The 16,736-nt window shown below is 43.3% G+C and overlaps 2 protein-coding genes across 2 annotated transcripts; one reads left to right on the top strand and one right to left on the bottom strand.

Annotated features, from left to right (window-relative positions):
- Positions 1-13,644: 13,644 nt before the first annotated feature.
- Positions 13,645-14,333, bottom strand: LOC133043807 (histone H2A.J). The gene has a single exon (XM_061125059.1). The coding sequence runs from the start codon at positions 14,209-14,211 to the stop codon at positions 13,822-13,824; it is 390 nt and encodes a 129-aa protein (XP_060981042.1). The 5' UTR covers positions 14,212-14,333; the 3' UTR covers positions 13,645-13,821.
- Positions 14,334-16,144: 1,811 nt separating this feature from the next.
- Positions 16,145-16,623, top strand: LOC133043289 (histone H4). The gene has a single exon (XM_061124118.1). The coding sequence runs from the start codon at positions 16,165-16,167 to the stop codon at positions 16,474-16,476; it is 312 nt and encodes a 103-aa protein (XP_060980101.1). The 5' UTR covers positions 16,145-16,164; the 3' UTR covers positions 16,477-16,623.
- The last annotated feature ends 113 nt before the right edge of the window (positions 16,624-16,736 follow it).

Genomic DNA, 16,736 nt, shown 5'->3' with positions numbered 1-16,736 from the left:
ACCACCCCATGGATAACTGCACGTTTCTGTTCTGTCCTGAACTCAAAACAAGCAGGTCTAACACTTGGCAATGTTCCTCAGCCAGAACCAGTTTGGAGGAGAGACCTGATGGCAGGACTTGAGCTCAAAGCTGTTCCCGCGCAGAGCTATGGATAACTTCACCCCCAGGTCCTGGGTGCGGTGGGGAAGCTTTACATTCCTGGATAATAAGGACTTTTGGTGAAGGAGGGAACTGGGACTTTTGTGAGACCAAAGTAACTACCTACTCCAGGTCTTTTGTCTCTAAGCAGGCCTGTAATTGGCTTCCCGGGTGACTCAGTGATAAATAATCTGCCTGCAGTTCAGGAGCTGCAGGAGACACAGGTTTGACCCAGTATTCTTGCCTGGAGACAAGAGAACAGAGGACATGGACAGAGGAGCCTGGCAGGCTTCAGTCCATAGGGTCACAAAGAGTCGGACTTGACTGAAGTGACTTAGCAAAATACACACATGCACAGGCCTGTAGTTGGCTATGAAGGACAGGTCAAGAGGACAGGACAAGTGGCCAGGCCTGGATGAGCAGAGGAGTTTTCCTTAATCAACTTGTTCATTTTACCAAGGATGAGTAACCAGTAGAGAGAGAGGTTGGAGAATTAGAGGCTAATTGATGATTTGAGGTACCTAAGAGTTTGGGGAGGCATGGAGTGTACAAACTGTTTATTCCATATTGTTACTGAGAACCTGCTGGGAGCTAGGCGCTTGCTGGGAAAGAAGTAGTAAGAAAATCAGATGTCTCTACTATCATGGGCCTTCAAGAAATTTCAGGAGAGAAACATAAATGTCTATACTGCTTCTGAGTCAACACCTACAGTACGAGACAGTAAATACCATGTGGTATTTACCAGTGCTAACTTTTTTTAAGAACTTATTATTTTTTTAACCTGCACTAATAAACAATCTGGAAAAAAATAATCTGAGGGCTATACGTGCTGTGTGCTGGTAAAGACATATTCATCAGAACTTTAAGATATTTATGTTACCTTTTTATAGAGAAGCTATTAAAAATGAAAATGTTTATCTGAACATTTAAAAATACTTAATATCAACTGATTACCTTCATGGTGCTACAACCAAAGAGAGAAAACATTTTCCTTAAAAGTTTTCAAAGAAAAAACCATGGATCCCCAAATCTATGTTTTTTTTTTTTTGACCTGTTATCCTATACAGAGTATTTTCCCTTGTTAACCATCTGAAGCCTAAAAATAAGATATTTTCTATTGTCACCATAATCCACAGAATTATACCACATATGCAGGAGATAAATAACTGATATGTAGGAGATTTAACACAATAAAAATGCTATGAGGGAATTCCCTGGAGGTCCAATATTTAGGACTCCAAACTTTCACTGCTGAGGATGCTGGTTTGATCCCTGGTTGGGGAACCTAAGATCTCAACAGCCAAAAAAAAATTTTTTTAATTAAAAAAGAGAAAAAACTGTGAGATGCAAAAAATGATTTAAGGATTTGTAACAATATTTTGTGAGGAAAAGTAGAATGCTATAGTGTTTATATTCATTGAATCTCAGGAAAAATTAGAGTCCAAAAAAGAAGAGTTAACTACAATATTCATTATCACTGCACCCAGCAACCTTGCCCCAGTAAACTGGGGAGCGAGGTAAAGGAACAGGAAGGCGACAGCCACAGTTACGGCAGGTCAAGGAGAAAGAAAGAACTTTAGTTTATCTCTGAAATCTTGCCTGGTTTCATGAAATATACCACCGACAAATGAAAAGGGCTTATTATCGTCACAAAGGCCTGGCTTTTTACAGTGAGTTGATAAAGGTTGCCATATTTAAGAACTTACTATAAAGCAAATCCATATCTTCAAATAAAATCTATTGACTTCCTTATGTGAGGAGGGAATTAAAATACAGGTAGAGAACAAATCCAACATCTGTTTCTAGGACCATTCTTGCAGAGTAACCCAGATCGCAGGAGGAAGTCCTTTTAAATCCTTATTTGTACTGAGTTTACCCATAAAATACATGTTCATTTAAAAAACTTGAGGGGTAACATATGAAAGTAAAGTATGCCATGAAAATATCACTTTTATGGAGAGAAAAACCAAATAGAGCAACAGGAGTTGTTTTAAAAGATGCTTTGTGTTTATTACTTCTTATTTTTGTTTCCACCAATAAAGCAGAACAGGGATCAGCAAAATTTCCATAGATATTTGGGGCTCCAGGAGCTACAGAGTTGCTGCCACAAACCTGCTTTTGCAGTGTGAAACCTGTAGTATATGCGGGTGATCAGTTGTACTCCACGGCCACATGCAAAGGGACCCAGGAGGGAAACGTGAGCAAGTTGACTTGCAAGGGAGCCAGGAGACCTCTGACAGCTGGAGGCCAAGCGTGCTGTTTTCCCGTTGGCAGGGTCTTGAAAGGTGGTCCCCAGGGCGAGTCAGGGGTGCAGGTCATGGAGACAGCGTGCATTCTGGGCTCATGGTTGGAGCAGAGGCCATTGGATATCCTCTCCCCCTCACTGCTTACCCACCAGCACCACACAGCAGCCTGAGCCAGTGACAGTCACCCTTCCTGCCTGCAAAGGCCCTCAGGTGCCCTCTTCCAACAGAGCCTGGCATCACGCTTCTGTTAGGAAGACGGGCCCAGAAGAACGCCAACTATTATCACGGAGCCCACCCTGACATTGGAATTTGGGGCTCAGAAGCAATACATTTAAAACTGGCACGGACAGCATAAAGAAAACTCAATCTTTTTACTTCCACTATCACAACCTAGTCATAAAATTGTCAGCACAAACCTCCTTTCATGAAAATACATAGAATATTGCTCAAGCTCTTTCTGTCAGGGAGTTAGTCACTAGGGTAGGAGTATTAGCTGATGATAAAATTTATGTGTGTCACTTTTGCTCTCTTTTAAAAGAAATTTATTGGAGTATAGTTGATTTACAATGTTGTGTTAGTTTCAAGTGTATAGCAAAGTGCTTCAGTTATAGGTATACATATATCCACTCTTTTTTAGATTCTTTTCCCATATAGGTCATTACAGAGTATTGAGTAGAGTTCCCTGTGCTATATAGCAGGTCCTTATTACTTATCTATTTTATATATATAGTAATGTGTATACATTAATTCCTGGAGAAGGCAATGGCACCCCACTCCAGTGCTCTTGCCTTGAAAATCCCATGGACGAAGGATCCTGGTGGGCTACAATCCATGGGGTTGCTAAGAGTCAGACACGACTGAGAGACTTCACTTTCACTTTTCACTTTCGTGCATTGGAGAAGAAAATGACAACCCACTCCAGTGTTCTTGCCTGGAGAATCCCAGGGATGGGGGAGCCTGGTGGGCTGCCGTCTCGGGGGTCGCACAGAGTTGGACACGACTGAAGTGACTTAGCAGCAGCAGCATACATTAATTCCAGTCTCCAAATTTATCCTTCCCCCTCTTTACCCTGTGGCAATCATATTAGCTTACAGGTATTAGCTGATGATAGAATTTGTGTGTGTGTGTGTTTTTTGTTCTCAAAAAAATCTCACGACAACTGCAGTTGACTGGCCGACTCTTGTTAGGGGGTTGTTGAACAGAACAAAGCTAAAAACTGAGAAATAAGCAAAAGATATAAATACTCAGAAACTCTGACAGAGAAGTAGTACTCACTAAAAAAAATTCCTGTGCGCTTCTGCATTTTCCAGGTTTCTTTACAGTGAGATTAAGCATGAACTAGTTCTTTGCAGAAGCAAAGTAGGGTGGGTGTGAGTTCCCTGTATTCCAACCCAGTGCTGACGGAAGAGACAGAAAGGACTGCTGGAGGGGTGACAACTGGCATATCTATGAAAACACGGCAGAACAGGCTGCCATCTATAAACTTTATCGACTTCATTTAAGGGCTACTTATGTGGGAAACTTCAGGAACACAGGAATTCCATCTAGCCTGTTTGCTCTTACTAGAACGCTGAGTATCAAGGGTTTTGTGTAAACTTTCGGGTAACCTTTGTCTCCTGGAATGGTCGGGTGACATTCCCCATGGCAGAGGGTGCCGGCTCACGTTATATTTGAACAACTAAGGATCTGCCGCTCCAGATTCCCTGTTTACATGATTCCACCGCGTTCTATGTCCCCAGGAGGCAGAACTATAGAGACTGCCTCAACAGGCTTTCTTAGCTTTTGGCATCCTTTTAGGCTGGGTGATAAACAGGGTATGGGAAGGAGGGAGGAATATGAGGTCATGGAATTAAGAATGCCCTGGCCCCTCCCCGCACGGATGCCACGGGTTAACCTTTCCTGACTCCCCGTCACTCGGGCCCCTCACACTACCTACTGCTCCCAGGTCTGGCGGCCGTTCCCCTTCACTCCCTCAGCCGAGGGGCGGGAGCGGAGCCCGGCTGTCACCGTTCCTTCCATGTGCTCTCCTTGCACGCTGCTTACATCACCGTCAGCAGTCCTTTTATTAAATTGTCCTCAAATCACCACATTTGGGCATGCCATCTGTTTCCTGGCAGGATCCTGGCTGACTTAGCATCTGAATAAATATAGGATGTATTGAATAAATATACGAGAGAGAGAAGTCACTGAATACAGATAACAAATGTGCTAATATCATAAAACTCTCAGAATAATGTTTGCTGTGTTTAGTTGCTCAACCGCATCCAACGCTTTGTGACCCCATGGGCTGTGGCCTGCCGGGCTCCTCTGTCCATGAGATTCTCCAGGCAAGAACACTGGAGTGAGTTGCATGCCCTCCTCCAGGGCATCTTCCTGGCCCAGAGATCAAACCTGGCTCTCTCGTCTCCAGCATTGGCAGCTGGGTTCTTTACCACTAGCGCCACCTGGGAAGCTCGGAACTGCTTTACATGTATTCATTTATTTAATCCTCACAACAGCCCTGTGAGGCAGCTGTCATTTTACAGATGTGCCCACTGAGGTAAAGAATGATGTGATCATTTGCTTGGGGTTACACAACTAAGGGAGCAGAAACTCAAACCTCAGCAGTGGACTGGGGAGGGCGGTGTGGAATGAAGGGAATTGGTCTAGGGTGGAACAGCTGGGGATGAAACTCCAGGGAGATAACCTACGGTGATCTTAAGTAGGCAGGTGAAGTTCGATGCTCAGGAGGCAGGTGGGGGTTGCACACCATAAATACAAAAGGGAAGGGGAAAATTGAAGGAGAAAATCGAAGCTAATACTCACAACAATAGCAATAACTTATCGAGGTCTTACCATACTAGACGCTAAAAGCCTTATGATAAGGAAGACACAGTTTTACTCCACTTTTACACATGAGAAAACCAAGACTTAGCAAGCTTATAAATAAATGCCTAGATTTCTACTGGTGTGAATGCTTTTTTTTTTTGCTGGCATGAGTTCAAATGAGAATAACTTACTGGTTTCTACTTGGGCTGGAAAATGGGAAGAAGGATATTGGAAGAGGGAGTGAGTGGTTATGGTATTTACTTGATATATTTAGTTAAACATTGGGTTGGCCAAAAAAAGTTTGTTCAGGTTTTTCGTACCATCTGATGGAAAAATCCGAAAGAATATTTTAGCCAACCCAATACATAAAAATTATGCACAATTTTATGTATATAAAGTATATATAAATGTAATTTAAATTTAAAACAATTTATTGTTAGAAGTACATGGATCATCACATGAAAAACAGCAAGACATTGTGTCCCCTATATGAACACACAAAAAGATAAATTCAAGAGAAAAAGTTCCTTGACAAACATAGGGGGATGGTGTCAGAGGATCTGAAGTACATAAAGTGTGACTTTCAAAGTTTAAAGTACTTAAACATGGGACTGAAACACCCATAGTCAGTAGTTCCCTCTTTCAAGTGGTGCTTGGACATTGCCAACATCTACCCTGGATATCTCTGTCTACTTCCGCTGGTCAGCAAGCCCTCTTCTCTGGGTCACATTTTTTTTTTCTTCAGCTTTGAGAGAGGGGCAAGCAGCCCATGACAGATCGAAACTGGCCTGGACCATCAGCTAGATCTTGGTGTTGCTAGGAGTTGGCCTGACATAGCTGCACCATAGTATTCTGTGAAACAGAACCATTTCACACCACACCAACACCACACACAGCCATTCTGCCATGAAAAACTGAAATGAAAACAAGAGTTCTCTGTATCACACTGTTGCTTTGTCGCTCAGGTGTGTCTGACTCTGCGACCCCATGGACTGTAGCCTGCCAGGCTCCTCTGTCCATGAGATTCTCCAGGCAAGAATACTGGAGTGGGCTGCCAGCTCCTCCTCCAGGGGATCCTCCTGACTCAGGGATCGAACCCAAGTTTCCTACATCTCCTGGCAGGCAGACTCTTCACCGCTGAGCCCATCAGGGAAGCCCTCTCTCTGCATCATGTTTGTGTTAGTTATTCAGTCATTGTCTGACTCTTTGTGACCCCATGAACTGTAGCCCTCCAGACTCCTGTGTTCATGGGATTCTCCAGGTAAGAAAACTGGAGTGGGTTGCCATTCCATTCTCCAGGGGATCTTTCCAACCCAGGGATCAAACCTGGGTCACCTGCATTGCAGGTGGATGCTTTACCATCTGAGCCACCAGGGAAGTCCCTCTGTATCATAGCTGAACACATACACACACACAAAACATGAGCATTGTCCAAACCACAAAAATACGAGCATTGTCCAAACCCCCAAAATGACCAGGGACTCGTGGGCAGGCACAAATGCATTAGCATCTTCACCTATTACAGCTTTAGCCTCATTTCCTTCCTCGTACCTGATTAGCTGTTTTAAGACACCAAATCTAAGACTTATCTCCTCTGTTTCCGACAGTATGGAATCCTGGGCAAAGTCCCAGCCCTATAACCTATACACAAACTCCAGCCCTATAACTCTTACCAATATTTTAATGAAACACCTCACACCTTCCCAGTATGTGTGCTCCCTGCTACAAAGAGCAATAAACCCAACTTGTTAAAATACAGATTTGTTCTTGGTTTGGCTGGAGGGTAAAGACAAAAGTACAGACTCAGCTAAAGGGCTCATACTTGGACCAGGACTCTCAATTCAGCAATGTTGTGAACATCTGAGACCCCTTGTGATTCCCTCGGTAGGAGATGCCAGGGCTGGTAAGTTCATGTGCAAGCGAGTTCCTATAGTTTGCTGAAACACTGCAGTGTTGAGTCTGTTTTATTTCCCTGGGAATAAGACCTCTTAGAATTTGACTGATTAGTGTTCTTTAGTAAAACTGTTTTCAGTCTTCTATTTCCTGCTTTCATTATTGTTAGCTTGCTTAATAATTAGTGTTGTGTGTAAGAGGCACAGTCCACAGCGTTAGAGGCTTAATAAGTCTGTTTTGGAGCTGAACCTCTGAGGGCTGAGTTCAGAAGTTCTCCTCAGAACATGACCTTCCAGCCAATTTTGCTTCAGGTCACCGTTTCTAAATCGGATGAAGACTTCTTCATTCTGGTCTTTGTGTGTCTGAGAACTGCTCCATTTAGTTTTGTCTGCCTGGACCCACAACTAGTAATGACTGACCATTGGCCAGGTTCTCGGGATCAGAAGTTACACATATTTACAAACCATTATATTCCTCCTTGTCCGTTGTCACAATCTAAAACCTCACCTCCTCCAGGCCATACACTGACCTCTCTAATAGACTCAATTTCATCAGGAATATTTTAGAGCAGCAGTGACCACTTGGGCTTTTGACATGAAGATAGCTCATTTGAGATGCATTAATATTTCAAGACAGAAAGCAAATAAACCTTCATAAGCAGACTGCTTGTCTGGTTTGCCTAAAAGAAAGATAATTTTGTTTAATGTAGGGCTTATCCTTCCTTTGTTTCTATAATTTGGAGCAAAGTAGTGCTAACTTTTTAATTGCATGGCTTGATAAAATTATCAAAGACCCCAGTTACTACTGTTGCTTCTTATCCTGCATACAGATTTTTCAGAAGATAGGTAAGGTGGTCTGGTACTCCCATCTCTTTAAGAATTTTCCCTTTACATATATATATATATATATATACACACATAAAATATATATACATGTATATACATATATATATATACACACACATATAAAATATATATACATGTATATACATACATACATATATATATATATACACACACACATACACATATGTTAAAATGGGGCTTCCCTGGTGGTTCAGATGGTAAAGAATCTGCTTGCAATGCAGAAGACCGGGATTTGATCCCTGGGTTAGGAAGATCCACTAACTTCCTCACCTACTCCAGCATTCTTGCTGGAGAATCTCCATGGACAGAGGAGACTGGTGGGCTACAGTCCATGGGGTTGCAAAGAATTGGACACTACTGAGCGACTGACAGGCACACATATATTAAAATGTGTTTTTCAATACCTATAAACACTTTTTTCTCTCCTTGAAGAGAAAACGAAATAAAGCCTTACAGTGATAATTTCATATCTTCCTGAAGCCAGCTGGTTTCTTTTTTAAGTTTTTTTTTTTTTCCTCTTACTCTCCATTTCCCTCTCATGGCAAACTAAGCACTTAAACATCAATTAATTAAGTTTGTCAGGGTCAAATTTCTCATGCTTTAATCATTCTAAAATACTTACATTGGTTTTATGAATTAATAAATTGCTCTAACACAATACTGTAAATCAACTATACATCAATAAAAAAATAAGTTGCCACTGTTTATATAACTTAAAACAATTAAAATTAAAACTGATTAAAGTTAAAATATGTAAAAAGCTATTTAAATAAACGGGATGATAACAAAAGATGTATTTTTAAATGGTTCTTTGCCACTATTCTTCTGGGCTTTTTCAAAAAAAGTGGTTTTTTGTCACCACAGATATATACCTCTAATTTCTGTATGTGCAGTGTGAAAATGCAAAGGGGAAAAGTACATCTCCATTCCAGGGCCACTAGCACTCACTGGGTCATTATTGTTTAGTCTCTAAGTCATGTCCGACTCTTTTATGACCTCATGGACTGTAGCCCACCAAGGCTCCTCCGTCCATGGAATTTCCCAGACAAGAATAGGGGAGCAGGTTGCCATTTCCTTCTCCAGGGGATCTCCCTGACCCAGGAATCAAACCCACATCTCCTGCACTGGCAGGCAGATTCTTTATTGCTGAGTCACCAGGGAAGCTTCTGGGTAGGAAAATGTAATAACTTTTATAGAACATATCCCAGTTGTATGTAAAAGTAAAGGCAACTTAGGTAGAGTCAGGGAGCACAGTGATAGATCCAAATTGTGAAAAATCTCTACCCCTTGATGCTTTCTCCAGGCCACGTCCTCTCATCTCTGAATGGCTCCTCTTGCTTGACAGTGGATTAGACCTGTACCATCCCCACTTGCCCTGTCTGCTGTTTCCTAGAGATTGACTGGTACATCTCTCTACATATACTCTCTACATCTATATTCCCTCTGGATGATTTTACCCAAGCAGACCATTGTTAATCATGATTCCCAAGTTTTTATCTCCAGGCCAGACCTTTTCCTCTGGTTACGCTTACATCTGGCCACAGGTACTGTCTGACTCCTGTACTTCCATGCATGCTATCTTCCTAGCACACCCTGTCACGTCAGACACACTTTTGCACTGGACTCATCTCAGGCACCACACTCCCCACCAGGCCGAGGGACACAGGTGTCTCTTCCCTGTACCTGTAACACCCTGAGCATCTCCTTTTCTTAACATGTGGTCTGCTAGATCATGATCATCTTTCTCATTACATTGTCATCATTTTTCTTGACAGTGGATTATCAATCATGGGCACAACATATACACTCAATAAATTGCTGAACAAATGGGTTCCATTTTTAATCTGAATGGATGCATTTAATCTATTAATTCCAAGCTAGGTTGTTTTTGGACCGGGAGATACAAATCCAGGTTCACAAAGTTAATTTTGCTATTTATGACTCTTTTCTGTTCTAGACTGAGTTGTAGATGTTCTATAATTAGTAAACAGCCACTAAGCTTGTTTTTAGGTGAGATATCCAAAAAATCACAGAATTACTAGGATGCCAGATGTTTATTAATTTCAATAGGTCCCATCACTACTGCCACTTGCTCTAAATCCAGCTTCACATACTATTAGTTACTATTCATTGAGTGCATTTCTATACGGGAAACTCGGTGCCTTCATTCACATTATCTCTAATCTTCCTCTAAACTCACTGATGTAACTCTATTATGCCCAGTTAATAGATGAAACTGACATTTAAAGAAATTGAGTAGGATTTCCAAAATCACTCAGCTACTGAGGAGATGAGTGGATTTGAACCCAAGTCTCTTTCCAAGAGAGTAAGTTCTTAAATATTGTGGCATATGACCTTTCAACCATTGGAAAGAAATTTGTGACGAGTTTGCGTATAGTCATCACCAATTATGGGGCCAGACTAAACCTTTTGATTCCAGGCAGGTAAAACTAAGCAGACCAGTTCTCAGAGACACAAAGACAAGACTGGCCCTGCAGGAAAAGCAAAGAGGAACAAATCCTGGCCAAGTCACAACGAGCCACACTGAATGGCTTATCTCCATGGGAAAGTGCATGTGTGTCTACACACGCAACTGTGGATTAGAAATCTACTAAAGACCAGAATTCAGGCCTCACCAGTTTCTATCCTAAATCTTTTTCCACTGGGTCTCATGCTTGAAAAAAACATTGGCCTTTTAAGTTGATGATCATATATTGGCAAAAACTGTTTATGCATAGAAGATTCACAGGCTGAATTGATTTGGCAAGGGGTATCCTCCTTAGAGGATGAGATGGCTGGATGGCATCACTAATGAAATGGACATGAACCTGGGCCAGCTCCAGGAGACGGCGAGGGACAGGGAGGTCTGGCGTACTTCAGTCCATGGGTCCAAAAGAGTCAGACATGACTGGGCAACTGAACAACAACAACAAATGCATTTTTAACTGCCAATAAAGTATTCAGGTTTAAAAAGCTCTCAAAAACAGAAATGGTGAGGTTAAAATGGACTGACAGAATCATGCAGCAGGGGAAGTATTCGAGGGGAGCCTATGAATCTCTGGCACAGTGGTGGTTGAGATAGGGTGATAATGGGGTCGTCAGTGCACTGACATCTGTGAATCTTGCCTATTTTTATCTTCAGGTAACAGGGTTAGACTTCTGTGAAACTTTAGAGAGAAAAGGTTTTTTTTATTATTTTATAAATGTCTTACCCTTATTTCCTTAGCATTTGGTAATAATCTTAGAGATGCCTCAAATTTTTTAGGAAATTAAGACGTAAATGTCAAAACCAGCAACTGATACACACTTTTTTTCTTCTCCACCAGGCCACAAGGCAGTAATAACGAGAACTATTCCTAACAACTGGGCATTAAAAATAACAACAAAATATTCGTTAGTTACCTCTACTTTAACCTATAAAGGTAAGCCCATATCCCCGTAGAAACTAGTACTTCTATTTACTGAGCATCCAATATCTGGCATGGAATAAAGGAACAATCTCGGTCATCAAAATAGCTATTGTGACTACTTTACACGAGGAGGTCTTCTGAATAGGCGGGAAGTGGAATAAACAGTCGGACGCCTTGGAAACTGCCCGAGGTATGTACCCTTGGGGTCTATTCTCTTTTGGACGTAGGGGGCAATAACCTGCCTCCTAAAAGGGGTATGTGTGGCCTGACGTTTGTATATACTTCAAACTTGATCACAAAGGAGAAGTAATCCCAACATCCATTCCACAAGCAATAGAGACACAAGTAGTAGCAGAAGCCGAAGGGGAATCCTTCCTTTGATGGTCACTTATTTGTTTATCAGTTACCCAGAAAAAAAAAGTAAGCTTCAGGAGTGAAAATCTAGTTGGTTTCATAGACCAGGGTACCCTCATCACCCGTTGCAGGGGTTAATAGCCATCTGTTACTCTGGCTAAGCCATGAGAAAATCACCATGGGAAAAGAATAAAAGCAAAATATAGCAATACAGCATAACCCAAATGAAAGTATGTCAGGTTGATCAGTTGGGGTTGTCATGCCCTACTAAGCTGAGGAAAAACATAGTGTGGACCTTGGAACACTGAGTCAGCGCAAGTTCAGAACGCTGCTTGTGCACACACTAAGATGTTTTCCCAAGGCATATGTGGGTCTATGACCTTCAGTTAAGTGATAGCCCTTGTACAAGAAAATAACAAAGATAGCTTAAAGTAATCAATAAAATGGGAGATGTGACTGGGGACACAGGAGGCTGACTTCATCGTAGCACAACAGATACTTTCTGCTGGCCAAGACACTAAATAAAAGTGATGTGGCTCTGAGGAACAGGGCTCTTGACCCAAGAGGTCTTGAGTCCCCCGGTCCCATCTTTAAAATTTTAATTCTATCTCTAGTGTCTTTTTCCCAAACTGTGCAGTTGACCACTTTCGATCCCTACCTGCTGTGCTGGCTACAGCAACCCATTACGCAGTACTGTGCATAGCACACAGAGTTTCTCAGTAAATGCTGGGGAAGAAATAAAAGTCCATGCCGAGAAAACGGGCCAAGTACTACCACTGATGGTAGAAGACATATCCTTTTCTTTTCCCCAGAATGACATCAACTCTGACTTAAGGAAAAGATGAATCTAAATATGTGAAATCTAAATAAACGAGGATCTCTTTTGTAGGCCAGGAGGAAGCTTGTAGAAAAGGGGGAAATGGAAGGGTCAATCTAAGACAGACCAGGGTTGTTACTGTGTAACTTTTAAATGTAAATTTCTGATGAGAAATGTTTCTCCCCATAACATCTGTCCTTGCCTTTTCTCACATCTCACGTATTTATGAAAGCCTTACTGTGCCATTAAGCAACACAAACCCAATAGGTGTTGTTGGAATGCGGTCATTACCTCAGGCCCAGTGGTAGAACACAAGGGACCTTAAGAGGGGGATTTGTTGTTATAAAGCAAAATCAAACCAATTACCTTTCCAAAGGGATATGATATTGTGGAAATAAGACCACTATGAAGCTAGAAACTTGAGAAAGTCATTTTAAAAGCTCCTCAGGTATAGGTAACTCATGACTAAAGGCGCTGCACTATTACACAACATGAGTGTCAGCGCAACAAATTTCCAACTTCATGACTCAGGCTTCTGTACTACACATATTACTGGATGGTTCCTTCATTTTAAAGAAATGTGAACATAAGCGTGCACACAAAAATATCTGACACCCCAAACAAGAAAACAGAACAGCTGTCAGGCTAAGAAAAATCTGTTAAATTGACACTCTGTCGTCAAAGCTACTCTTCCAAGCTGCAAAGTTATTCTCCCTTCTGAAAAGTGTGGCCGGACAGACAACCTCCTGCCCAAGACCACATCGTCATCACTATCTCTTTCCTAGAACTGGTTCCGGAACTGCCCTAAGAGGGCAGGGGAGCACAGGCCCTGGGAGGCGGATGTAAAAACAACTCGCCCAGCCTCATCCGCACCTACTCTGCGTCGCCTCTGCCTCCAGGCGAGCAGGGAGAGCCCCCGACTCTGTCCACCTCCACGCCAGTGGGTCCCTTCTAGTCTCCCTTTATCCACCCGTAGCGCCTCGAGAGTGACTGCGGAACAAAGCTGCCCAGAAAGTGGCTCAAGCCGACCCACCAGTACCTCTTCCAAAGGTCTCCCGGTCGCCCCTGGGTCTCCCGGCAGGGCCCCGCGACTACACAGCTCTCTCGACCAGACGATTTTCACCGACTTTATTGGGCCCCCGACCCAGTTGGTTTCCTCGCCGCCCACCTCCCCACTAGATGGCTCCGGCCTTCCATAACATCAAGCATGTTCAAAAACACTGCGGGCGGGGCGTCTCTGGAGAGAGCCCTTGCTGGGGAAGCCGGCTCCCCTGTGGCGGCATCAGGGTCACTTGCTCTTCGTCTTCTGACTCTCCGTCTTCTTGGGCAGCAGCACGGCCTGGATGTTGGGCAGGACGCCGCCCTGAGCGATGGTCACTTTCCCCAGAAGCTTGTTTAGCTCTTCGTCGTTGCGGATGGCGAGCTGCAGGTGGCGAGGGATTATCCTGGTCTTCTTGTTGTCCCGCGCGGCGTTGCCAGCCAACTCCAGGATCTCCGCCGTCAGGTATTCCAACACCGCGGCCAGGTACACCGGCGCCCCGGCGCCCACTCGCTCAGCGTAGTTACCCTTGCGTAGCAGTCTGTGCACTCGGCCCACTGGGAACTGCAGGCCCGCACGGGAGGACCTGGACTTGGCCTTTGCCCGCACTTTGCCGCCCTGCTTTCCACGACCAGACATGTTTGTCTCTCGCCTAAAACTCCAGCGAGAGGAAAAAACCAGCGATCCGGTTGCTAGTACAGGAATGCGACGTACCACACCGGAACTGCCTCTACCAACACTTTGCTGACACTAGGCAGCGCCTTCCCATTGGGCTCCGCAACATCCTTGGCTCCGGTGACCAATGACAGGCAGGCTCTGCTCCCAATTAGCACGCTGGCAGAGGGACCGCCTTCTCCGGCTCTCTCCAATCAAAAGAGCAAACTGCTAAGCCCTCATTTACATAACAGCTCTTATGAATATCTAGGTCCGCGTGTTCCATGGTCGGGATTCCTTTGAATTTATTGAGTTCGATTGAGTTTTTAGCGGATTCTGAGGTTTCAACGTCCTCTCTCGCTCTCAGGGAAAGAATGTCTTAAGAATTAAGGAACCCGTGATAAGAAACAGAAAAATCAGGAAGGGGAGTTACTCCTTAGTTAACTTAGTCAACAAATACTAAGCACTCAAAGCAAGAAATGCCTCTAGCAGTTCGGGCTGGGTATGCCCGAAATTTTTGACACATTACCTTTATTATTACTGACACTTAAAAAGAAAAAAATCCTTGTAAGCAAAAGAGATCTCTAACTTGAAAATGTTCTAACCTTGACTTCTTAGTAAATACTTAAAAAAAAAAAAATACTATTTTACCATTACAAGAATCCTGACTCTTCCAAACTCTTCTTTCTTTTGAATCAAACATTAAAATCAAGAGGTACAATTCGACTATTTAGAACTTCCCCGCCGCCCCCCCACTCACCCCCAACCATCCAGTGTTCTGAGGGTTCTTTTAATTCTGCTTTAACAACAATAACATTATCTATTTTGTGCTATAGAGATGGGTGAGGATAGGTACATAATAAGCAAATATTTGCCATAAAGCTTTCCTACTGGAAAGGCTTATTCGTCAGGATTAGGTACAGGGAACACAATTTACCAACATAGTCATTCCTCATGGTGTTAAGTACCTGGGAAAGAGTCATGAATCATACTTAAATACTGCTGCCTTTTTTCCCAGTATGAACCTTTTGGGAAAACAGTCCTGTCTCCTAGAGTGGTGACACTACTCCAAGTTACGTTTTTCTCAAGGGATTTCTGAAGAAATGAGAACCTCCTGATTTAAAGCCATGATCATGGCATCCATTATTTCACAAGAACTTCGAGTTTTAATGAAATAAGAATGTTACATTGCTTTAACTAATCACAGAAATTGTCATTTGACTGAGAAGCAAAACCCCGTGCTTGGGCTGGGGGTAGGGGACGGAGGAAGCAGTAAGACCTGCAAATTGTCCAGAAGAAGCTGCAAGAGAAAAGTCGGGGGTGGGGAGGAAGGCGTAAGGTTAAACTTTTTGAAAAGATTTTAATTTTTTCTTCACGGGGCCACAAAAGAGAAAAAGAACGATTGAAAAATTTCCTCTACCCCAACTGGTGACTTTAAAAGACTCACAGGTGTAAAACAACTGCTTTGAAATTTAAAAAGTAGTAAAGCATTCCCAGTTCCTATTGAGTTTCAAATTAGTCTAAGAATTGTATTATAAAAGTGTGCATTTCGTTTGAAAACTATAAAAATAGAATTCCCGCGCGCTAGAGAGAGGCGGGGGCGGACGAGGTGGAGCAAAGAGAGAAGGGAAACGCAGCACTCACTGGATCTGGCCTACCGTTTTTTAAGTGTGGAGAAAACGGCAATATAATTTCTATCGAGTCTTTCCTCAATTTCATGGCAAAAATAACAAAAAGTTTTCCCAAATAAGCAACCGAAAAATTTTGTAGGGAGGCGATTAAAAAAAAAAAACAAAAAACCCTCTTGGGGACTTAGCCCCGCCCACTATCTTGAGGTTTTCAACCAGGTCCGCTGTAAGGATGTATAAGCCCAGGTTCTTCGCTCCCCTAACTGTTACGAACTTTGTTTACGCGGCTATCGTTTTGTGTGTGTTGAAGATGTCTGGCAGAGGCAAGGGTGGTAAAGGGCTGGGGAAGGGAGGTGCGAAGCGTCATCGGAAGGTCTTACGGGACAACATCCAGGGCATTACGAAGCCCGCAATTCGCCGTCTGGCCCGCCGTGGTGGTGTCAAGCGCATCTCAGGGCTCATCTACGAGGAGACCCGTGGAGTGCTCAAAGTGTTCTTGGAAAATGTGATCCGCGATGCAGTGACATACACGGAGCACGCCAAGCGCAAGACGGTCACGGCCATGGATGTGGTGTATGCTCTGAAACGCCAGGGCCGCACTCTCTACGGCTTCGGTGGCTGAGCTGTGCCTGCGGCTTATCAGATTACAAAAGGCCCTTTTTAGGGCCACCAAAACCTCAAAAAAAGGGTTGATAACGCTTAAGGTCCCTGGTGAATGTGCAAATAGGTGCTTCAGAGGAGGATTTACGATTGCAGTTGTACGGACGGATGATTCGGGGTTAAGCTTGAGGCTAGGGGAGGTGTGAGCAGCAAAGCTCGCAGGGCCCGCGCTAGGCACATAGCCTGGGAAATGCATCTCAGGGCAGTAAGTGATCTTCCCGT

The sequence above is a fragment of the Dama dama genome, chromosome 22, assembly GCF_033118175.1.
Source record: "Dama dama isolate Ldn47 chromosome 22, ASM3311817v1, whole genome shotgun sequence".
Classification (NCBI taxonomy): Eukaryota; Metazoa; Chordata; class Mammalia; order Artiodactyla; family Cervidae; genus Dama; species Dama dama.
Note: the sequence above shows the minus strand (reverse complement) of the source record. Positions and strands in the feature narration are given on the sequence as shown.

Coding starts and splice junctions, on each gene's coding strand:
- LOC133043289 (XM_061124118.1), top strand. CDS start 16,165: ATGTCTGGCAGAGGCAAGGGTGGTAAAGGGCTGGGGAAGGGAGGTGCG.
- LOC133043807 (XM_061125059.1), bottom strand. CDS start 14,211: ATGTCTGGTCGTGGAAAGCAGGGCGGCAAAGTGCGGGCAAAGGCCAAG.